Raw genomic sequence first — 24,650 nt, forward strand, 5'->3', positions numbered from 1 at the left:
GGGGTGGGAGAGAAGAAGGGGTATGGAGGAAAGGAGAGAGAGAGAGAGAGAGAGAGAGAGAGTTAGACTGCGAGAGAGAGAGAGAGAGAGTAGGGGGGAGGGAAAGAGGAGGGGTCTTAAGGGGGTCACAGGATACCATATGACCCTCTTAGGAAATAATATGACCTCTAATGACACTTAAGGGGTCATATGGTGGGCTAATAAAATGATATATTAAATTTAAAGTTATGAATAGATCATCATACAACGAGACTCCAAGCGAACAAACAACGAGGCTTCACTAAAAAGCAAGTGTAAGAGCTTGACCTAACCCTAAGAGTACTGCCTAAGTTCTAAAACATATGATGCTATTAAATTTGCAAGGTTATGAGACTGATCTCGATTGTGACTATAGGAATTACACACTTGATTTCTTTCATGGGTATGTACCATTCCAAGCTATTTGACAAGTGATGATCTTCATATACTACCACTGCCATGCATACAACAAACTTTAATTTCTTTAGGTGACAGGCGTTGTGTAACAACATGGGAACTCTCGCATACCCACCACTATAATTCTATGGGACATCATCTGTGTTACTCTCCCTGTTTCTCTTCCTACCTATTGTTTTCTTCTAAAAAACATATTGCAGGTACTCTGACTCATCATGTTGCTTTGTTGACACTATTTTCCACATCTGCTCCGCTCATTAAAAACACATTCGAGAAGAATATTGCTACAGGTTTCCTTGTTTGTCATGGTAATACACCCGTGGTTCAATTTCAAATCTTATTCCTCCTATTCAATATACATAGAAAAATCCATCAGTCAATTTTTTTAGGAGAGGATACATGATAAAAATCAAAGAGGAAGTTGTAGACAAGAAATAAATTCACTTACTTCTATAGAAGTGCAGACACAGTTGCAGTGGGGTATGGAGGGAGAGAAGAAGAGAAAGAGGGATGGGTTATGGAGAGAGAGAGAGAGAGAGAGAGAGAGAGAGAGAGAGAGAGGGAGAGATGATACACTTACATGTGTATATATATGTTTAATATATTATATATACATTTATTATATGTATATAAACATATTATATATACAATGCAATATTATACCCATATTATATATTACATATATTATATGTATATACACATATTATATATAGAATATCATATTATACAATAGCACATACAAGCTGTTTATAGGGAAATAAGCGCATACACCCTGCTTACACTATAAGTACCCCATATGCGCTTTTGACTATTTAGGCTTGGAAATAGTCCTGGATGACAAAGCTACGGATTGGAAGTTTGATTTCCCTCCATTTCTCTCATTTTTGACATGTTTTATTTTATCAACTTGGTTTATCGACTTTGTCATCATCAAGTTTACACTTCATAAAGTGGGTATTTATAAAATTGCCACCATATTTTCACCCATCTTCTGAGCTTTCTAACCATATAATTTGTTTTCAATTTGAACAACAATAACATATTATTATTGAATTTCTTTTACTAGTGTCTCCATAGTTCTCACAGACATAGGTGCACCATTTTTTGAATAACTTTTGATATACTTATCCAAATTTAAAAAACTTTATATATTATTGTATTGCACTTGATTATTTACAATTAAAAATAAATAAATTGTATTTTCGATTTGTTTAGTGCAACTTATGCTTCGCGCAAGAACATGTACCTAATTTTCAGGATGTGCTCGATTGGAAAAATCATTAAAAAAAAACACTAAACAAAAAATTACAAAAAAATACACATCTTCTAGTGCTCACTCTTAACTATCTTTCTGCCAAAGGATTTGTCAAAATACTAAATCTAACTATGACTTTTTTGATGCGCACGTCAGACACTATGTTATTTTTTTCAAAACAAATTAGGGTCATTTTTTCGTGCGTGAAGGATTTGACCCCCTTAATCTTATCCAATTTTGAAAAAGTTTAGTAGTTTGGAAACTAGATTCAGAGTACTACAATATTTGTTGTTTTATTATCTTCATATCTTGAGTGGATGACTTTCAAATTTTGCCTCTAAGTTCAGGTTCACCTGATTTCAGAAAAAAAGTGTCCAGTTATACCCCCCTTTTTCACCACCATCTTTGTGCACTTACCCTTCCTTCAAGCTTGTTTTTATACTTGATATTCTTCATTTATTTATATTTTTTGTATTTTGAAGCAAAAAACCAATAGTTTCATTTCAGATACCATTTCTTGCTTGTCTTGTTAGATAACATTTATGTGTTAGATTCTATTTGGAATAAGACTCTTCCTCGTTCTCCTTAATTTAATTCTCTCTTGTACTCTCTTCTTTCATCCTGTCTCTCATACCATGAGTGATTTTATCATTTATGATAAACTATTTATTTGTAAAGAATTAACTATTTTTTATAATAGTAGGCATCCAAAGGTTACATATTCAAACCCTTTGGATCTCTCGTGGTATATTAAATTCCTCTCTTATCCCCTTCTTAACTATAGTGATCTTCTATGTTCATATTTCTTCACCCTACATGACTATACTGTTTCCACTTATGGAATTTCTACTTCAATTAATGATGAGGCCCACCGATATTTTTAAAATCAACTTCTACATTTTCCATTTCATAATATACCTTTTCCTCATCCATAACCTATTTCCCTTTGATTTACTCTTCCTAATGACAATCTAGAACATGATAGAATCATTAACCAATTTATCGACATAATGTTGGCTGATAGTTTTTCAATATTAGACAATGAGAATTCTTTGCATGATTCCTTATCCCTTATACATTCACCTATACCTGAATGACCTTAGCTAGATGTGAACCTTTCCCAATATATTTCATCATCTTCTTTACCTACTACTACATATTCATTGATCCCTTGCCCAAACCCATTACCATCCACTTCTTCTAAGCATATTTCAAATCATCTACCTTCTCCCATACCATGCAATAAAAAATCTTGCACACAACTTGATGACTCTCCTGAGTATCCTCTTGGAGACTCAATTAATCACTCTTCCTCCTATGTGCTTGAACATTTCTAGGTAGTCATTTAGCTTGTTTTTGTACATACAAGTGTGCAAGAGAATTCTACCAATAAATATCAAGCACTACAAAACCTTATCAATATAGTGACTATGATGCTTCTCACACATGTACTTCTCCCATAATTTCACCCATGGTTATGGAACCTATTGCCAATCATGCCAAATCTTGTATTCATATTCATCAAATAATTGAGATTACCCCATCATCATATTAGCACTACCTTTGTCACTTCCATCACCAAATATACAATATAAAGACTACCTTTATCTTACTCTCCTCGTTCTTTTTCATATTCCTTTAAACCTCTTTATTATCCGCTATGTGTAAGTATTATTTTCTTACTCTTGCAATGCTCTAAATTAAATTTCAGCTAGTAGATTATAAGTTTTCATCATAAATCCATTAAAAATCATCCATAAACTTTCAAATTCTAAAATCTAAAACAAAGTGATAAAAGACAGGAAATGTCATTCATTTTCAAGAAGACGAGTTGAATAGAAACATTTTTTACATATTTATACAAAGATGTGAATACACTTCTTTTTTCTTCCCGGGCTTCGGGAACAAGCAAAGTATTTACTACTTGTACAGGGATCAATTTACAATTCAGGCATGGTCTATCCCATGCTTGAGACATCCTTGGAGACATAGTGCCAAGGCAAGACTGAGTATTTTATTTACAAAGAATGGTTGGGATCTACGAATAACAAGTTCATTTACTATTCTACCCTTTGGCTGTTTGCAGTGATTTTCTTTATACTTCTCCTTCTAGTCCTGCGATATTGTTGCATTGTTCCCTGCGAATTTGACACACAGCTCTTTGAAGAATAGATTGTGTCCTTGTTAATGATTTCACTCGTATTCGAACAACACAATGACGAACCGTCCACTTTCACAGCACCCGGAGATGAAGCAGCTTGTGATTTCACTTGGTGGGCATCACGATGAATGTGAATGACATTTTAAGGACTGAATCTTCTGTGCCTATATTTGGGCATGACAAGATGCAAAATGTGTCGCTCAAGTCTACCTCTTGTGGCGCCCACGTTGACATCCTCTGGAATTTTGAAATGCTTTCCTCTCTTAGACATGAGGCGCCACCTCCACTTAAGCATTCCCACCTCTTTGCAATAACTTTCTCCACGTAATATGAGACCCCTCTCCTTATCCATCTCCACCTCTATTTCATCCGTTCTTAAACCTGCACAACATAAAGAATATGCCTTTCTTTAATTAGTATGCTTCTCAAAAGAATAGAAAGATTGAATGTAGCAAAGTATAAGAATGTATAATTCATCTACCTGGAAGGATGAGATTGAGAAAGTAGGAGCAGCGAGTCTCTCTCAATCTAACATCGCCACAAAATCCTTCAACTCGAGGCCGGCGAGGTCTACAACTTCTTCTGCGTTGAGAAGTCAATGCCAAATTCAACTCCATTGTAGCTTCAGAACCAAATAAACACAATAAGAACGAGCTATGAAATTCTTGTAGAAATGATAATGGCTGTAAAATTAGTGAAAGACTTTTGTTAGAGAGAGAAGCAAATAGAGCGACGTATAAATATAGTGTTCGCTTGTGAAGAAAATGATTCTATGCGTGAGTTAATGTCAATGGCTCTCTTTTTACCCAAGTAAAAGAGAATGGCCCAAGAATGGAATATGGAAATACACAAATGAGATGGATTAAGGGAAAAGCACATAGCCTGAGTTAACGTTTTAGAAGATGCTCCATCTAAGATATTTTGAGCAAGCTTGTGCCTTTCTGTAGTCGACTTCTTTTAGTCGTTTATTGGATTCTAAAATTTTGTTGTCTATATAAAATGACCTTTTTCTATATAAATGGAAAATCTATATAAAGTGATCATTGGTATATTTAAAAGGAAAAATAAATAATTCATTCTCTTTTTGACGAGGTTTTTTAATAGATATGTGAAGAAATAAATTTGCTTTTTTATATAAATGTAAGTTAATTAAATATTGATTTAATAATTAGTTTAGGTTAAGTAGAAGTTGGGGTTGATTATATTTTAAACAAAAAATAATGTTTAGTTAGATTTTGATAAACATTAAATCTTATAATAGATGTCAAGAAAGAGTTTTTTAATATTTTTTATTTCTAAGATATTTGAAATAAAGATTTTATTTTATTTTTGAATCATTACGTGTCTACCATTTTGGTTCAAATCCATACGTATTGAATTAATCTTCATATATTTAGAAGTAATATTCTTTGTGAAAGTGACCATGTAACTCATGAGATTACTTTAGTACTTCATAAACTATTGCATCTCACTTAATCGTTGATATTTAAATGCAGCTTTTAGGATAGCTAGTGTTTACAAATACCTTTAGGAATACATCAACTTACAAGGGTAAAATTCTTGTCAATTGAACCCCTTAGATGAGACAAATTTACAACTCTAAACAAAGATATTAAGATAGAAAAAAGTGTCTTTTAGTCCTAGAATAATGACACCCAATCTAGACTATGGCACCTAGATTGGACCATGGCACCTAATCTAGACTATGGTACCTAAGAAGGACTATGGCACTCAAAACGGTGACCCCACAATGCCAAATTTGGTCAACTAAAAAGTCAACAAATAAACTACATGGCAAAGTGAGTGTGGCCTACCTCATTGGTTTGGAAGCCCTCCATAATGTGTTGCCTAAACATCTCAAGTATAGGTGGTTGATACTCTCTCTTACATGTCATCCTTTCTCTCATGCTCGTGTGGACTTCCTTGCAATAGTGACAAAACTAAATAAGTAAAATGAATAATTGAAGAGTTAAAAGCTTTCATTATTTAAGGTAAGTTATCTCCAAACCCTCATTTATAATACTTCAATCATTTCATCATAACTTGACCTAGAGGACTCTAATTCATGTGTCATTTGTTGTATTCAAATTGTGATTTCACTCTTGTTCATACTAGATACTCTTTAACATGTTGTGTTTTCATAAATGACCCTATTGAAGATATTTTCCATCACCTCTTTTTCACAATTCAATGTGATATGCATGATACCTTGCTTCTACCTGCACAATAAGAAAGTAGAATCATGGGGGGCATATATCTACCCTTGTATTTGATCAATCTTAGTAAGAATGTTAGGTTATTTTGATTTTTCCAACAAATTGGTTTTGCAAGATGCAATTCCTAACTTTTTATTGTAGGTATTGCTACAATATGGGCTTTGTTCGACTTCCTTGTGAGTATCCTCTTTCATCAATGCTTACTTTTCTATTCTTTAGCTTGCATATTCACATAGTGTCATATGGCTACTAAAGTGGGGGCTAAATGTAGTGTCAGAAATCATACTCATTAATGATGAGTCCAATTTTACACTCTTCTTACCAAATGCTTTAGTTCCCACTCCCCTAGACATTCTTAGCACCATTTCTAGCCTTGAACCCCAAGTCGAGGAGATGTATCCTTCTCTAGTTCAAAATTCCAATATATTATTCTACATTTAATCATCATCAAAAAAAAATAGGACTAGATCTAATATTAGGGGGCTAAAAACTTGCATCCCACTTTTAAAGAGCCTATTTTGGAGGGACTATGTTGATTATCTCACTTTACCTATTGAAATATCTTAGATATTTTAATATTTCAAGTGTCTAATTTCAAATTTTGGTCTCATTTTTATATTATGATCAAACTTGATGTTAGGTTTTTATTAGCATTAACCTTGTAACTCATATATAAGATAGTAGCTTTCCTTGTTTGGATATACATATATTTAAATACATGAAATGCACTCCTTTTGATAGTGAAAACTCTACTAATTTGAGTCTACAAGTTTGTGAATCTAACGAATAATCAACAACATCTTGAAGTCTTCATCAATTATAATTCATCATGATGGAAGATTCAAGGAATATTTGAAGATGATAAGAAATTACTAACTGGTGATTAGCTTGTAACTCTCCTCAAAATATTTGTATGATTACATGTCATTCTTGCATTTCTGAGTTTTAGCTTTAAATCCAATCTTTATTACTTATTCATTATCGTTTATGTGATTCCTGCATTTTTAGTTGGTTTGTACACCACCTTTTAATTGCCTCATTTGGGGTTCATTGTAAAACACTTGAGTAGGGCTCTTGTTTATGTTCATGCACTCGATTGCTTGCGACAATCTTAGACACACTTAAGGTTGAGAGAACACATTTTTATCTTAGATTCACCAAGGCTATTAGTGGAGTTGGAAACACCAAAATGGGGGTTTCACTATGGAAAGCCCCTATATAGCCACAACCATTTTGTCTTTCTTTGTGTTTATACAGGTTCAAATTCAAAATTCCAAACCAGATAGCACATCCAAGAGGACTAGTCATTTTGAAATAGAGGCTAGCAAAGTATATTTTGAAGAAAATGCCTAGATTATGACACCTGTCACTCTAGTCCTGCATGTTTAAGTTGAAATTAGGAGGAACAAGAGTTTTTCATCTCTTTATAATAGATCTAGACAAAATTTTATAATTGGACACCTTCTATACTAAAGCACCTAGCTCATTGGATCGGTAGTTTCAAGCTCTACTTACTATCATAGGTGCACCTCCATTTTCTAGTTTTATTTATGTACCTATTCGTAGCTTCTTATCTATTTACAATTCTATTTTATTATGTATCATGTTATCATTCATGCATTCTTTAAGACCTAAATATCTCCCATCTAAATCAATCAATCAATCTTCTATGCGTAAAATGAATAGATGTCAAGTCTCTTGACTCTCTTTGATTAGAGTTAGTAAAGCATAATGCACCCTTGGTCCATTTGTATTCCAATATTTTATGGAAGAGAGTTTGGTTCTAGTTAAGTTACTAGCTAGAGTTGTCCATCTCTTTTCCATATAAATAGGTTAGGTAGATTTTGATTTTATTTATAAATCTTTCTATTATGTGACTTACATTAATGATAACTCAAGATAAACCTAGGTATATTTTATGCATAATAAATCTAAAGTGTTTTATAATTTCAAAGAATTTAAAGACATTGGAAAAATAATTAGATTGTAAAATAAAGGTGTTGAGATCAAATAATGGAGGTAAGTTGTCATAACCCTCTTTTTGGACCTTGATATGTCTTGTTGTTGTTGTTATTATTATTAATTTTATCACTACTACTACTACTATTATTATAATAAATATTATGAGTAATGTTAGAAAGAAAAGATAAATTGAAATGAGGTTGAAGTTTTTAAATAAAAAGGAATTTAAGTGGTGACTTGCATGTGAGGTCATAATTTATTTGGAAGTTATTTATTTCCTCAATATTATAATTGAGCACATGGTGTAGGAGAAATAAGAAGATTCTAGAAATGAATTCAAAATCAGATTTTAAATGCATGGTCAAATGTAGCTACCACTATGACAAGTTGTAAGGAATATGTCTTGCATGAAAATATTTTTGAGAAAGAATCTCAAATTCAAATTTTAAATGCATGGTCAAGTGTAACCCCCACTATGACAACAATCATTTTGCATGAAATTAATTTTGAAAATTCTTATTTTCTCAATATGTTAATTTAGCACATGTTGTAGGAGAAATTGGAAGCTTCTAGAGGGAATCTTCATTCTCCATTTTCTTGCATGTAACTCCTCCATTTAGTGATCAATCAATTTTGCATGAAGATAATTTAGGAAAAAGAATCATTTCTTTCAATTAATTCTCTTGATAGAGGAATTGAGGGATCTTTTCTATATAATACATACAAGTTTTGAAAAAAAAAGGAGTTGATTTATTTTTTGAAGAAAAATTTCTCAAGTTCTTGTAGAAAGTAGTAGGATTTCTTTTGTAGAACTGTTAAGTAGTTGTTTTGAAGAATTTTCACCAAGTTGCAAGGAAGGATAAAGGAAAACTATCTTGGATATTTGGAGAGGTTTCAACATCAAACTTCATCGATCAAGGTTCTCTTCTATTGCTTTCCTTAATTTTTCATGTGAAAAAAAAATAATTATTATTATTATGAAGAATATAGCTTCTATATTTCTTTTAGATCTTCATTTATATAAAAAAATTTAGAATTTGTTTTAAAACAAAGTTAAACTCTTTTTTATTTAATTTGGGATAAATGTTGTAATACATATCTTTATTATATATTTAATTTTCTTAGGAAAGAAAGAAAAAAAAGATAAAAATTGGATTCTTGTTGATTTTTTTCTTTAAAAAAAAAAGAAATATATTTTAATTTATTAAAATATTTTGGGGAATAACCTCTTTTTTCTTCTGTGATTGTATGATGTTCTCTATTTGACTATTTTCTGTGAATTAAACTTAACTCTCTCAAATGTGAGTTTGATCAATTGAGTGAAAATTTTAAATCAATCTTACTACTCTATGAAAATCTCATCTCTCTGTTTTTCACCTGTGGATCGAAGTTATTTTTCCTTAATTATTTTTACCTATAAATAAATTCATTTCTCCTCTCTGAATGTAGATTTGATTAAATATTAAATCCCTCTCATTCCCCTCTATGATCAGTCTTACCTTCCTGTGAATGTATACTGCTCTTTTGAGAAAACATTTCATTTGTATTCATTATTCCCTATGAGTTGAATAAAACAAATTTTCTCCCCCTCTGAAGATGATATTATATATTTAGTTGATTTCTTCCTGAGAAAACCTTCTTTGCCTCCATCCCAAGCATATCATGAAGATTTAATCTTTCAAAAATTTCTCAAACAATATATATATATATATATACATACATACTATAGACTTCCTCTCTGTCTCTGTGAAATCTTTGTGAAATATATAACTTGCAATAAGCTTCCTCTCTATCTCTGCAAAATCTTTTATCTGGCATGTCCTTCTGCATAGTATCTGTGACTGCAAAATGTACAATAGATTCATTTGTTGGTAAATGCAGTTATCTTTTATCTTAAGAATCCTTTATATATATATATATATATATATATATATATATATATATAAAAGTGTATCTTTTGGCCATTTAGTTTTTTTTTAAAAAGGATTTATGTTATTTTAAAGGTAAATAATCAATAATAATAGAATTATTTCTATGTTAAATTTGTAATTTTGGTTTCACAAAATAGAATGTAAATATAATTTATATTATTTTATAAAATGATTGGTGAATGATAATAGAGTTATTTGAAAATGTGATTTGGCTTCACAAAATTGGAAATGAGATTGATTTTTGTTTTTGTTTTTCCTATAAAATAGTTAATAAGCTATGACAGAATCATTTCTATTTTTCAATTGATCTTGTTATGAAAATCTTCTTGCTTTATTCATTATACTATAAAAGAGATAATAATAAAAATAACCTGTTATCCTTCTAAATTTTATTAAACACAAAAAGATTGAATACCAATAACTTATTAGCCTAATATTTAAATTTACTTATAATTTGTTTATTTGTATTATTAAAATCAATTTGAACATTGGGTAATTTTCTCTTAAGAAAAAACAAACAAACTTATTATTGGAATTAATTTATAACTTGGGGGATTATAAACGTTTTTTTTCTTCTTAATAGTTGAAACTTATATTATTAGAATGCATTTATTAATTAAAAGGGGTTTTGCTTTAAAATGTTTTCCTTAGTGGATAAGAAAATTGATTATTAATTATATTAAGTGGTAATTAATCTTTTAAGAGAAGTTTAATGAACCTAACTCATGCCAAAGGGTCACCTATTAGGGTTCTATTGATGAGAATTTAAGTTGCAAATTTTGACCTTCCCTTCATGATGGAAAAGAAAACCCCTCTGGGGTTTTGAAGGGATAAATATTGTATAAGGCAAAGAGTCAATTAACACATTTAGAATTTCATTAGATAATAAAACATTAAGAAACCTACTATCTAAAATTAATCTTTCTTAGGATGTAGATATAATGGTTAAATCTTCTTATTAAATAGGTTAATTTATCTTAGGGAAACAAAAGATAGGAAAATGATACTTCATCAATGATACACTTATTCTATAGTACAAGTTATTTTTCATCAAATATCACTATTTAGTCTCAATTAATAATAAATGGAAATACCCTTTAGTATACTTCAAAAATTAGTGCAGGTGTTAAGGGTTAAAAGAATTTACCTCCCAAGTAAATTTTTGTTTAGTTACACACTTTTTGTATTTCAAGAAATATGAAGTAATGTTTAGCTAAAGTTTCCTCAATTCAAGAATTTGGATATATTTGTTTTCGCAAGGTTAAAACTCAAGATATAGAGTATACAAGACATTTGAGAATAATCAATCTATGAATAGTTAAAGATATATAAAAATAGTAAAGGCGAAGTTACATTTATGTCGCAAAGTATTTAGTATAGATGAATTTAATTAACATTTAAATTTGGAGATAAGTTGCAAGATATAATCTATTTTGTAAGAACATTAGTATTAATTAGTGTTAACAATCTCCTTAATTTTGTTGAATAAAGGGAACTAAATTTATACATCAGACTCATCTAAATAGTTAAGATTTAATGGGTTATTAGCATTTTTTATTTTATTATAAATTATTAATTTATATTGCAATCATCATCAAATTTAAGTTAAATATTGATCAAAATTGTCTAATTCCTTGGTTCCCTTAATCAATTGTTTACTCAAATAAACAAATCAATATTTGATTATAATTTGTCCTCATTTTAGAAATTGAACATTTGTTAATCTTTCATGTAAGTTACATTTTTTTTGCAAGTTACACAAGTTATGCATTTATTGTATTATGCAAGTTACTTATTTATTATTATCATGCAATTTATTTTCAAGAAGTTAGATATAATGGTCCTCACAATTTGAATAGTAATCTTCTATTAGGAAATGGGTTGGCATTTTCAAGAGGTTCCTCATTTCATAGATTTTGTTTGTTTTCAAGTCTTTGCAATAATGATCTCAATTTCAGGTTGCACTAGGATAATGTTTATTTAAGTTTTCAGTAGTATAATAGTTTCATTTCATAGTGTTTCTTAAGCTTAATAAGTACTTAGATAGATAACTAAACAAGAGGTGATGGAAACAAAAACCTAGCAGCATTCGATATCTATGGTGCCTCTGGGTCATGCTTATGGGTAATGTCGTCGTATTGAACTACTGCACTTAACACCTAATAAAGCCACAACAATGACATCTATGGCATCGTCCCTATAAATCATTGGGGAGTAATAAGGGTCGTAAGGAAGTTAAAACCAAGGGGCGGGTAATCCCCCTTGGATCGATAATCTAAAAAGATTAATTTTTAAATGAATTTGCATCTGATCAATTGAACTTTAGATAACCCCATTAGGGTTTGGATGTGTGTGAAGATATTTAATATTTATTTTATCTTGATGATTTCAATGGATGATAATGGATTAAGGGTGACATATTTAATAGGAAATAGGACTTAGTTATTTTAGGCCATAAGAAAAACGCCATCTTGAGCTTTTTTTTTCTATAGAGCTACCATCGTGGGTAGCAACCGCAGAGAAACTGTCTGGGACATTGACCCTAGAAAGTTTGCATACCCACCATATAGTTTACATTAAACCATAGTTTAGAAACCAAAACTACATATGTTGCGCCTTGATCCCGTGTCGAAACGGGTATGTAGGTAGTCTAGGGACGGAGTTGTCCCTTGTACTCAGGCATTCGGGGATGGGGATTAGGTTTTGGTTATGGGCGAGTAGTTGGTTCTTGAAGCTCCTTGGTCTTTTAATCAAATGGTGCAAATAATAATTGAAAGGTTAAAATTAATTCAATGCATACTCAGAAGGAATCCCGTATGGATTCGCTTGACTTCTCGAGGCTTTAGGCCAAATTTTGAGATGGAACTAAATCTTGTTTATGTAATTATTTTAATACTCCTAAGGATGGCGACCTCGGTGCACTTCTAGTAGGGGAGTGTAGTCTTTAGAGAGTGGCTTAGGACCCGGATGGTCCCGATGAGTCGAAAGTCTTTGGCCAGAGCATATCCTATTCTTATGAATAGATGCCTACCCCATGTGGGTAGATGCCTATCCCGGATTGGATAGATGAAACCTTGTGTCCCGTATGGATAGATGCCTAACCCGTATGGTTAGATGCCTAACCCGTATGATTAGATGCCTTGTCTTGTATGGATAGATGTCTAACCCATATGGTTAGGTGCCCATCCTGGTTGGATGGATTCCTATCTCATTTTGACAGATGTACCTGAGTATGTGATTGAATCAAACATAATTAAGAATAGGTTAGAATAAGTAATCATCATCTAAAAAAAAATCAGTTGAGTTTTTGGATTAAGTTAAGTGGGTTATTACATAAGTATTGTTCTAAGCATATTGATAATTTTTGTAAGCATGAATGTATGCTCAAGTAGAAAAATACTATGTATACACTTGAGAAAAATATTTTGGAAGAGAGAGTGAGCTAAACCCTAAAAGAAAGAACCAACCCTATGCTAAGTGGTACATATTTTGATAGATACTTTTAGGCAAGATTTTCTTTTACTTATTGTTACTTAGTTTTAATAGATCTCCTTGTACAAATATTTATACAAATCCTTATGAGATATGAATAGGTGAAAAATCATGTGTTTCACACTTAAGGGTCTTTGGTTGCAAGATTTATGCTCACATTCCAAAGGAAATTGGTCTAGGTTGGATCCAAAAGCATATAAATGCATTTTCATAGGAAATGATGAGAATATAAAAGGTTACAAGATTTGGAATTAAAGAAAAAAATCATTTGTTCTAGAGATGTTATTATTTAGGGAACTTAGATGATCATAAATAAGTCAGAGTGTTCAATTAAATTAAATATTTTAATCTTTAATCATTTTTTGTCCTTATTCAAATGTAATAATTTTTCAATATTGTATTGTCTCTTTGACTTTCGATGAAGACATAAATGCAGTGACCTTTCAGCTTCTTTGAAAGCTTATAAATAAGCTCAATTACAATCCAATAGATAGAGTTAGAGGCATACAACTCTTAGGAAGAGTTTGTCAAGTTGTGAAATACACCTCGTCTATTAAATTGTGACATACATCTCGACAGATGAGATGTATGTCACAACTTGACAAACTCGTCCTAAGATTTGTATGCATGTAACTCTATCTATTGGATTGTGATTGAGCTTATTTATAAGCTTTCAAAGAAGTTGAATGGTCACTACATTTATGTCTTCATTGGAAGTCGAACAGACAATCCAATATTGAAAAACTATTAGATTTGAATGAGGACAAAAAATTATTAAAGATTAAAATATTTCATTTCATTGAATACTCTAACCTATTTATGGTCATTAGATCTATTCCTCTATCTAAACAACCAAAGAAAAAGACTCCAATTAAAACCATTCACTTTGGATTGAAGTATGAAGATGTACATATTGAAGAAGTGGAACATAAGGAAGAGGATGGAGAGCAAGATGAGGATTTGAGTGGTTGTTATCAACAAATTAAAGAGATAAAACAAGAATAACTTAAAGAAGAAAATATTGAAGAACAAGAAGTAGAATCCCATACATAATAAACCTTGAGAAGATCCTCAAAGATATAAGAACTAATTTATAGGTATACTGATGATGAAAAAAGGTCCTATAAGAAGCTATTATTTTAGAGGAAAGTGAGTTTTGGTAGGATGCTATGAAAGAAGATAAGATGGCCTTGGATTCATGGGACACCATGATCTTGTTTCTTTTCCCAAAGGAAGGAATGCTATTGGTTTCAAATTAATTTACAAAAATATTGTTGGAGTAGATGGTTTATTAGAAATATAAAATACCAAACTACTGACCAAAGGCTACTCCCAGAGAGAGATAGTTGATTTTGGTAATATTTTCTCACCTATTTATAGGTTTTCTTTTATTAGATTTTTGTTATCCATTACTGTAGCATATAATTAGTGGGGTAGGGTAAATGGATGACATAACTACATTCTTACATGGGGATCTTGAAGAGGAAACATTTATGTAACAACCAAAGGGTTTTGAAGTAAAAGGAAAGGAACATCTATGATACAAGTTAAAAAGGCCTCTCTATCATGGCTTGAAGCAATCACCTTGGATGTGGTATAGATTTTTTGATTCATTTGTGATGAAATTGAGGCTTTTTAGAAATGAGGAAAATAATTGTATATATGTTAAATGTATTGATGGTTAGATACTGATTAGTTCCTTATGTGTGGATGATATGTTGTTTTACTTTAACATAAAAGGAATGGTTAGTGAGCCTAAAATCAAATTTTAGCTACTTTTCAGATGATGCATTCAAGGGTAGCGAGTTACATACTTGGAAAACAAACCAAGAGAGATAGAGGTAACATAAAGCTTTGGTTGGCATAGAGTATCCATGTTGAGACTATTCTATGTAGATTTAATATGCATGATTATAAGCCAATAAATATTTCTTTAGTTGTTGGCACTAATATTATATTAGACATGTGCTCTAAAATTGAGGATTATTTTAAAGACATGTATAAAATGCCTTATGCTTGTGTGGTTGGTAGCTTGATGTATGCAATGGTATGCATTAGGCTAGATATTTCCCAAGTAATGGGAGTTATAAGAAGGCTTATGTCTAACCTAAGAAGAGAAAATTAGAATTGTCAAAAGAGTATTAATGTATTTTTAAATTACTTCTAACTCTTGTTTGGTTTATTTGCATTCTAATAGTGTTTATAAAATTTTTGAGGTACGAGGCCATGTTGATCCATATTAGGTCAATGATCTTGAAAGTTAGAGGTCTACTAGTGGCTATGTATTTACTTTGTTCAGTGGTGCAATGAGTTGGATGAGAAAGAGACAACCCATGTTTCTATTTTCTACTATTGAAGTAGAGTATATGGCTACTACACATGCCTCCAAGGAGGTGGTTTGGTTATAGAGGTTGTGTGTAGGATTGGGTTTGATTGTAGGACTATTCAAATTAGATGTGATACTTAGAGTGCATTTTATTTAGAAAAAAATTCCATTAAATAATGCTCATACAAGGCATGTGGATTTTAAATACTATTTTGTTTAAGAAATGATGGAAAAGGGACATGTAGTGCAAACAAAGGTGCACACTAAGAGAAAGTTGAAGATTCATTGACCAAGTCTATTAGATCAAAAAAAAATTATTGGTGTAGAGAGGCCACAACCCTCATTCAAGTACTATATGTAAAATAATGTTACGATAAGGTGTCATCATCGTTGTAAATCCTATGTCATTGCATGAATGTTCCAATTATATGTTGTAGATGCATTCATAAGGAAGGGGTTAATGGGTAATTTCAATTTAATTATTCTTTGTTTCTTATTACCTCATGTGGATGCATAGAAAGGGGGTGATAAATTATAAAATAATAAAGATTAAAAGGTGATTGTTGAACTTCCCAAGTTTAGTGCCAAGGAAAAATAGTTAAAGGGGTGATTAGAATGATGTTTCACATTCCAATGCGGGAAAACCAATGGAAAATGAAAGGATAATTTAAAAGATAGATTTAGGTGCCCATTTTAGTCTCATAAGGCTTCTCTACAACTCTATATGTTGGGGTTCTTGGATGGTGTATGTGTGAGGTATTTTAGAAGTACATAAAAGCTGCTAGAATTGAAAATATAAGGAATATTATTGTATATATCTCATGTATTTGAATATTAATACAATCTTGTCTTCCTTCAATGGATTTTTATCCATTAAGGGTTTTTCCACATAATTTTGTTATTATGTGTTGATTCTATAAAGTTTGTTAATTTTATTATATGACTATTTTTTTCATGAGCTCCATTAATGTTATTCTATCCTTAAGATATTTTGAATGAATTATTTTTCATGATCATAAGGATTAAATTTCATATTTGTAATGATCTTTTTAGATTTATATTTTTGGCGTTCACCTTTATTTATAACAACTAATAAGAATGAATTATGAAATATATCATACAAAAAATGTTCAAAAATCATAAGAAAAAGTTTGATTTGAATTCTAATTTATAATTTGTCATTATAATAGATATTCTGCCATGTAATTAACCAAAATACATCTTATTCCATCCTTAATATATGTTTATTTATCTATTTGTTCCATGGAAAAATATGCCTTATATATAAAGTATAGAGTTTGTCAAATCAATGAAGAGAAGTATGATTACATATGTAAAGAGCATAAAATGGTAAAAAAGAAGAAGAAAGATAACAACAATGTGATTAGGGGAACTCAAAATTAGGGAAAACATAGAAGTATTTGAAACCATCTTAAAATGAATCTTATGAAAATCTATTGTACCAAAAATATGAAAATATCTTAAAAATTTAGAAATTGTGGACCACACATTTAAGAATCTTACTATAACTATTAGAAAACTCATAAAATGAAGTAACATAAACCTTTACAATTAACTTTCCAAACAAATATACAACATGAATAATTATTGTTAAATAATTTGAAAATGAATCTTTAAATATATTTTAGATCCTAAAAGTTAACAAAAATAATTTCTCAATAATTATGACATGTTTAGATATAACTTGAACTATCTTTTACCTAGATTCCTTTTTGACATATTTAATCACAATCAAACTAATGAAATTTATTTAACTTGAAATTTCAGCATGACTCAAAGTTGAGCAGATTTATTTCTTTCTTTCAATCTCCTTCAGATAAAAGTATTGACAAAATAGTATTTATTAGTAGCACACATACATGCTCATATATTAGTAAGTGGTTCTCATTATTTATTTTTGTCTCTTTGAACAATTTCAAAATTGATTGATCTACAATACATCATAATCACATCACACTTGATTGCAAATAAATAAACCAAGTTAACTACTAAACTCAGCTCAAGAGGTTGGAGTAAGATGTTTAATGGGAGTTAGCATGTTATTTGGATTGGACTTCACTGTTCTATTTAAGCTAGGCTGGTCAAAGGCCATTGTGGAATAATTCTCAGATACACCTTTTATAAGTGAATATGACTGATATGGATTATGAAATAACCTTTCTGTAATCACTTAAAATGGAAAAGAAGGAATAAAATCATGGTGGTATGTGTACAAGTCATAACAGTGAAAGGTATATAGTGTTTCATCTTTTCAAAAGAATAAAAGAAACGAGTGAGATTCAAGATATATGATGTAACTTTATACTACACCGGGAGGGGCCATAAGGCATTCTTTTCTTCCCGTGATTTCATTCAGAGAATGAAGATTTAGCAGTGGGCTTTAAGCCACAAGAGAATAAATGTAATAGACAAGAAAAGAGATCCTCTCTGAAAAAACTAAACCCAGACAAGCACATGATTCTTATCAGTGCCGCCGCTTACGACGAGCAATTGCAGCAATAGCAGAGAATATATGTGATAAGCCTTTGCATAACACTGGCTTGGGATGCTCAGACCTAACTCTTTCTTCTTTTGCTTTTTTATAAAATCTTTTCTCTGGCCCACGTTCCATTGTTTGCTTTTCTTGAGAATCTGGTGCACTAGTCATCTTGAAGGAAAAGGCCCCTGCTGTCCCCTCAGCTTCAATGCCTTTACCAATTTTCTCTTCTACATCTCCACGTTTTTCATGCATAACATCTTCCTGTTGATTCTCAGATTGAGAAACACACACTTCCTTCTTCATTGAATCATCTACTGATTTCACAGAATTCGATGGTGCATACTCTCTTGCTGGAACCTCTGACAACATTTTACCATCTTCTTCTTCTTCTTCTGGATGCCCCGGTGACAATGGCTCAATCTTCATATCGGCATCCCCAGAAATACTTGCCAATTTATCACCCATGTTATTTTCTTCTTCTTGTTTGTGAGGTTGATGTGGGCGATGGGCAAGAGGAGGATGATGGGAGGAGTGAATGTGGAAGACGTGATAAGGAGTAAATCTGTTGTGGGTAACTTTTGGCATGGCAAGATGGAGGAGACCCTGCTCAAAGCTGGCTCTTATTCCAACCACATTCACGTCCTCTGGGATTTTGAAAGGCTTGCTTGGACTGCCACTCTCCACCACCCGCCATTTCCACCTTAGCATTCCCATGTCTTGGGAATTCCTCTCTCCACGTATCACCAAACACCGCTCCTTGTCCATTTCCAGCTGTATATCTTCTTTCCTTAAGCCTGCGTGCATGAACACATATTCAGGTGAGATGAGAAGAGAAAAGGAACTATTTTGTATGTTGTAAATTATGTGAAAATAGAGAGAGATTGAGAATGTACCTTGAACATTAATATTGAGGAAGTAAGAGGAGCGAGTCTCTCTTAATTGAACTCCCTCCACTGAAGGTGGTTGTTCTCTGAAACTTGTGATTCGCACACTACTCACTGCCAAATTTGACTCCATTGAAATTGATTTGGTACTACAACGACGTAGGTAGCTTATGAGACTCGCAACGAAACTTAAAAAGAGTTATCTTTGAATACAATTAGTAAAACTGAAAGCTATAAACTTCAAATCAGTTGAATTGAGTACGTGGTTAGGGTGGGGGGTGTATATATATTTGCAGACGTAGTTACTGTTGTTATGAAGGGTAAATGAATGATTCTGTCGTGCATTCAAGTTTTCACTTTCCGTCAAACTTGTTTTGGGGTGTGGGAAGAACACGGAGAGAATAAAAATCAACCAGTCTTTCCTTGGTCTAACGCTGCTTTTGCTCCCTTGTGTGGAACACTAAAATGGAAGAATACCTTTCTTACAGTCAAAGTTAAGAGTATAGGGTAAACAAGAGGTAAAGAAGTAATAATATATAAATATTTTAAAACTAAGAATTGGGGCGGTAATTGAAATATAAGTATAGTTGTTACTCAATCATTCATCTAATGTTTTATAATGAGTTAAATTTAGTTATTTTGATAGATGTTTGGTTGTAAAACAATTTTCAAGTTTAAGCTATGGGAATTGATTTTTATACTTACAAAACTAAACACAACACTATTCTGTAAGAGAAAAGGCAATGAAATGAATGCAATGTACTAACTTGAATAACTAGTGGAAGCAATATATACAATGCAATTGAATGGTAGGAAACTGTGGGAAGGTCGTTGAGGAACTACAAAATCAATGGATGTTGAGGAATGACATAAATAGAATAGAAACAATTAATTACAGTAGCAATCCCCCTCTTAATACATTGTTTCTACAAATGTATCCCTGAAACAACTCAAGATTCACCTTGCCAAGAGACTTGATGAGAATATTTGTAATTTGAGAGTTCGATGGACAATACTGGAGTTGAATGTGGTGTTGCATCACCTGCACTTGAATGTAGTGACATTCAACATCTATGTGCTTGGCGCACTCATGAAAAACTAGGTTCTTGACAAGCTTGAACACTACCCAATTGTTGCAAAAAAGAATTGGTGGTTGATCCTCAAAAATACCCATATCAACTAGAATGTGATGTTACCAAATTGCCTCACAAACAGCTCCTTGTGTGGCATGACATTCAACCTCGGTGGATGAGAGAGCAAAAATAGTCTGCTTCTTACTAATCCATAAAATAGGACCAGATCCAAGATGAAAAAGATAATGTGATGTTGATTTTTGATCATCTAGAGACCCAACATAGTTCAAGATTGCATATCCCTATAGGAAGAACTAATCATTCTTCTTATATTCTAGACCATACTCAAGAGCACCTCGAACATATCATAAAACATGCTTGGCTACAATTCAGTGAGATTTCTTTAGCTCCTACATGAACCTAGATAGATAACTGACAACAAAGCATAAATCCAATCTGGTATACGTCAAGCAGATGACATTCCCAATAAGCTTCCTATAGAGAGTTGTATCAACTTGAGGAGAATCCTAGAAACAAGACAGTTACAAACCTTTCTCCATAGGTGTGGGTAGAGGTTTACAATCAGACATGACAAAATGGTCCAAAAGTGTCTTGGCATATTTCAACTAGGAGATAAAGATATGATGTTCCTTCTACCATATCTCCAAGCCAAGGCAATAATGAAGTAGCCTCGAATCTATCATGTCGAAGGATTGCTTTAGATCATGCTTGACAGTATCAATGAGATTTTTGGAGCTTCCTATGATCACAAGATCATCTATATACAATACAAGTATGACAATCTTTGTTCTGACCTTTTTGATATACAAATTAAAATCAGAGGGGCTACGAATAAAACCATTCTACAAAAGGCAACCATCGATTTTTATGCACCAATCCCAAGGAGCTTGTTTAAGCCCATATAATGACTTGATCAGACAACATATCTTGTGAGGATTGTGTTCACTAATGAAGCCTTCGGGTTAGACCATGTATACTTCCTCTTCAAGATCACCATTCAAGAAATCACTCCTGACATCTAGCTAATGAAGTCTCCATTCATTATGTGCAGCTAAGGCACACACAACTTGAATGGTTTTGAGCTTTGCAATGGGTCCAAAGGTCTCTTCATAATCAATGCCCTCTTGTTGAGCATATCCCTTTGCAACAAGAAGTTCCATGTATTTGTCAATAGACCCATCTGCCTTGTATTTTATTTTAAAAATCCATTTGAAGCCTATGGGTTTCTTTCATGTAGGTAGATTGACAAGCTTCCATATTTAATTTTTCAGCAGAGATTCATACTCAGCATCCATATCTTCCTCCATTGTGGTTGGCTGAGAGCCTCTCAAGTTGTTGTAGGTTCAATATTACTCACAATTGAACTCATCAATGCCAAATTCAACTCATTTCTTACTTGAGTATGTGTCCTTACTCCTATGGAGAGTTATGGAAGTGCACTTAGGTGACAATATTTGATAGTATTTTGGGCCCATTTTGGACATGGATGTTGTTGGGGTTCTAAAGAATGATTCTCCAAAGCACCAAGATCAACAAATAATTCTCCTTATAGCTCACCTTCATTTTCTTGGTGAGAATAGTTCTCAATCACATCACCTGACTATGACAAAATTTTATGGGAAGAGCATGGATTTTTGTTATGTAGCGGGGAGTCAAAAGACATTTCATCACAAACCACATCTTTTCTCTCATAAATATCACATGCCTTAGGATTCATCAGATGATAAGATTTTGAAGTCAATCTATAACCTAGAAAGATGCACTAGAATGTCTTGGAATCAAGCTTCTTCCTCTTGTGAGTTGGGACATGCATATTTGCAGTACAACCAAATACTCAGAGATGAGAAACCAACAGTCTATGACAATTCCTTACCTCTTCTAGTTTTTTGTCTTTTAAGATCTTTGCAGGAGCTCGATTGATAAGATACACAATTGTTTGGACTACTTCTACCCAAAAACAATCCTCCAACTTGGTCATAGCAAGCATGCATCGAGCCATTTCCATAACAATCTGATTGCATTGTTCTGCAACACCATCTTTCTCCTAAAACTCCACCTTAATCTTATGATTCAAAAGTTGATAGATAAACAAGAGATTGGTTGTCAAACCTAGACATAGAGTACATTATTGAGAAAATAACTTCTTCTGACAAGAAGAATTGTGATAGTACCAATTCCTTCATGAGTATATTCATTATCATCAGCTATCCAGATGAGATCACCAATAGGTTGAGTAGTTAGAGTATCAAACAACTATTTATTTCCAATCATATGCTTGTTGGCACCAGAGTCAATCAACCAAACATCCCTTGATGATGGAGAGATTTGGCAGACTAGAACTAAGTTGTAATTGACACCACAATTTGCAGCATTAGGTGTATCCTCATCAGATGTCTCATCTTGTTGTGTGACAACATGTCCTCTTTGTTCTTGTCCATGAGGATGTCCTCTTGATTGTGGAGAATGACTTCGACCAGATGGACCTTCCTTACTAGAATTGCCTTGTGTAAGGCCATTGTACTACAATGATTAGTATCATGTGTGTCAGTATGACAAATGTGATGCCAACAATTCCCTTTCGGAGGTTGTTGTGACTGTGGAGGCTACTACGACTATGGAAGCTGCTTCTAATAAGGGGGGTGCTTCCAGGAGGGTCCCTTTCAAAACTTTTTTCCTTGTTGTTGTTGAGAGACTAGAGCTTTCTCTTCAAAAGCATCTTGTAAAGACTGAATGGCCCCTTCGTGTTGAAGTAGATTCACCAATTCTCCAAAAGATACTTTCTGTTTGGTGATATTCTCAGTCATGACAAACATCCAAAATTGTGTAGGAAGAGATCGCAAGGTGATTGGGAAAGGGACTTTGTCTTTTACTTTCTCACCAAGGTCAAGAAGTTCTGCTCAGAGGGAAAACACACAGCACAAGAACCTCTCAACTTTCTCACTAGCCTGCATAATAAATGTATGAAGCTTAGACTGAAGATGGAGAATCTTATTCTGGTTTGTTGTCTTGTACCTGTGGTGGAAAGTGCATCCCAGCTCACCTTTCATGTTGTTGTATCTTGAACATATGATTGAACTTCATCTATGATGCTGAGTATGATTAACATTAAGGCTTTGGTATCAGCCTTGTCAAACTTCTTGATGCAGGAGCATCCCTGATTCATAACAATCTTGCATCAACCATAAAAAAATTCTTCTTTCTTTCTTTATGTTTGCAGTTTCAGCTTTTCTTTCTGTGTGTCCTACTTTTGGCTCACCAGATCCTATGGAGTTGGATTCTACTTAAAGACTTGATCATCTTTCTTATTTCCAGACTGCCTCGCATTTGGGTCATTTTTCAACAAGTTATCGCTATCGGTTTCCTTGACAATTTCATGTTACCAGTTGAAAGTTCTTGTTACCAGTTGCCTAGACCTATTTTGGTGATCTACCAAAACCCCTTCCAAAGATTGCAAATCCTTGGGCATTGATTCCAATGTTCCTTGGCATGTGGCTGACCCTTTTCCCATGATCTACACTTCATCCTTTGGATTTTCCAGAAGAATCACTTGGCAGAGGCCAACCTTGTTGGTTTTACACATTAGGTCTTGTTCTTCGGGTTTTCATCCCTTTTTGGGCCGACTGGATCTCCTTGGATCATATATATAATTTTAATTATTCTTTGGAATGTATCAATCAAAAAATCAAGTAGCTAGACTGAGCATAGAAGATAGATCTTAAAATTGAAGGTCCTAGTTGTGACCTATTCTGTATTTTGAGCTTTTTTTAGCAGGCTTGTGAGCCAATTATGTTGTAACTCAATTGTTACTGATTGGTTGTAATCAGTTTTCATGAAATAAATCAATCTGTTATTCATTGCCTCCATCATATCTTTGTGTTTTTTTTGTGTTTACTCTTTCTGACCAGTCTGGATTGATTTCTTTGAGGTCCCTCCTAACTGGTGACTTCTTCAAGTGGTATCAGAGCAAGTTTTTGCTTCGGAGGTTGTGTGTCCTAAGATATTTGTTTTAGGGTGGCTAACTAAGGATCCGACTTGCAGCTGTAGAGGATCGGCGTGAATGATGGTGTGAAGAGGAGCTAGGAATGGTGGAGCGTGTGGGAATGCAGACCCTACTATGATGGAAATGTTGCGAGGTATAGCAGCCTAGTTGGAAGCTGTGGAGACAGCCCAAAGAAGAGGCTGACATATTGAAGATGTAAGTGAAGATGAAGGAGAAGAAGCCCCAACAGAACAAGTAAACCCACCGGCGAATTTGAGGGTTTTGAGCAGGGCAAATACTAAACCTCATTTTACCCCACCCAAATATGATGGGAATTTGGATTTAGATGAATTGATGGATTGTATCTCGAAGATGGAGAAATAATTTGATTTTGAAAACACTAGAGAAGAAAGGA

At 32.8% G+C, this 24,650-nt stretch overlaps 2 protein-coding genes across 2 annotated transcripts; both read right to left on the bottom strand.

The window, feature by feature from the left end:
• Positions 1–3,636: 3,636 nt before the first annotated feature.
• Positions 3,637–4,533, bottom strand: LOC131078362 (uncharacterized). The gene is made up of 2 exons (XM_058016036.1): positions 4,333–4,533; positions 3,637–4,232 (listed from the first exon to the last, which is right to left on the bottom strand). The coding sequence occupies exons 1-2, from the start codon at positions 4,466–4,468 to the stop codon at positions 3,994–3,996; spliced, it is 375 nt and encodes a 124-aa protein (XP_057872019.1). The 5' UTR covers positions 4,469–4,533; the 3' UTR covers positions 3,637–3,993.
• A 13,613-nt stretch (positions 4,534–18,146) lies between these two features.
• On the bottom strand, positions 18,147–19,060 carry LOC131078361 (uncharacterized). Its single transcript, XM_058016035.2, has one exon. It carries the CDS (start codon positions 19,041–19,043, stop codon positions 18,264–18,266), a length of 780 nt encoding a protein of 259 aa, XP_057872018.2. The 5' UTR covers positions 19,044–19,060; the 3' UTR covers positions 18,147–18,263.
• Positions 19,061–24,650: the final 5,590 nt, after the last annotated feature.

Source organism: Cryptomeria japonica, chromosome 3, assembly GCF_030272615.1.
Source record: "Cryptomeria japonica chromosome 3, Sugi_1.0, whole genome shotgun sequence".
Taxonomy (NCBI): domain Eukaryota; kingdom Viridiplantae; phylum Streptophyta; class Pinopsida; order Cupressales; family Cupressaceae; genus Cryptomeria; species Cryptomeria japonica.

Bases quoted from the DNA above. Each gene is read 5' to 3' on its own strand.
- LOC131078361 (XM_058016035.2), bottom strand. From the start codon at position 19,043: ATGGACAAGGAGCGGTGTTTGGTGATACGTGGAGAGAGGAATTCCCAA.
- LOC131078362 (XM_058016036.1), bottom strand. From the start codon at position 4,468: ATGGAGTTGAATTTGGCATTGACTTCTCAACGCAGAAGAAGTTGTAGA. The intron at 4,233-4,332 runs GTAGATGAATTA...TATGTTGTGCAG, and splicing joins TCTCAATCTCATCCTTCCAG to GTTTAAGAACGGATGAAATA.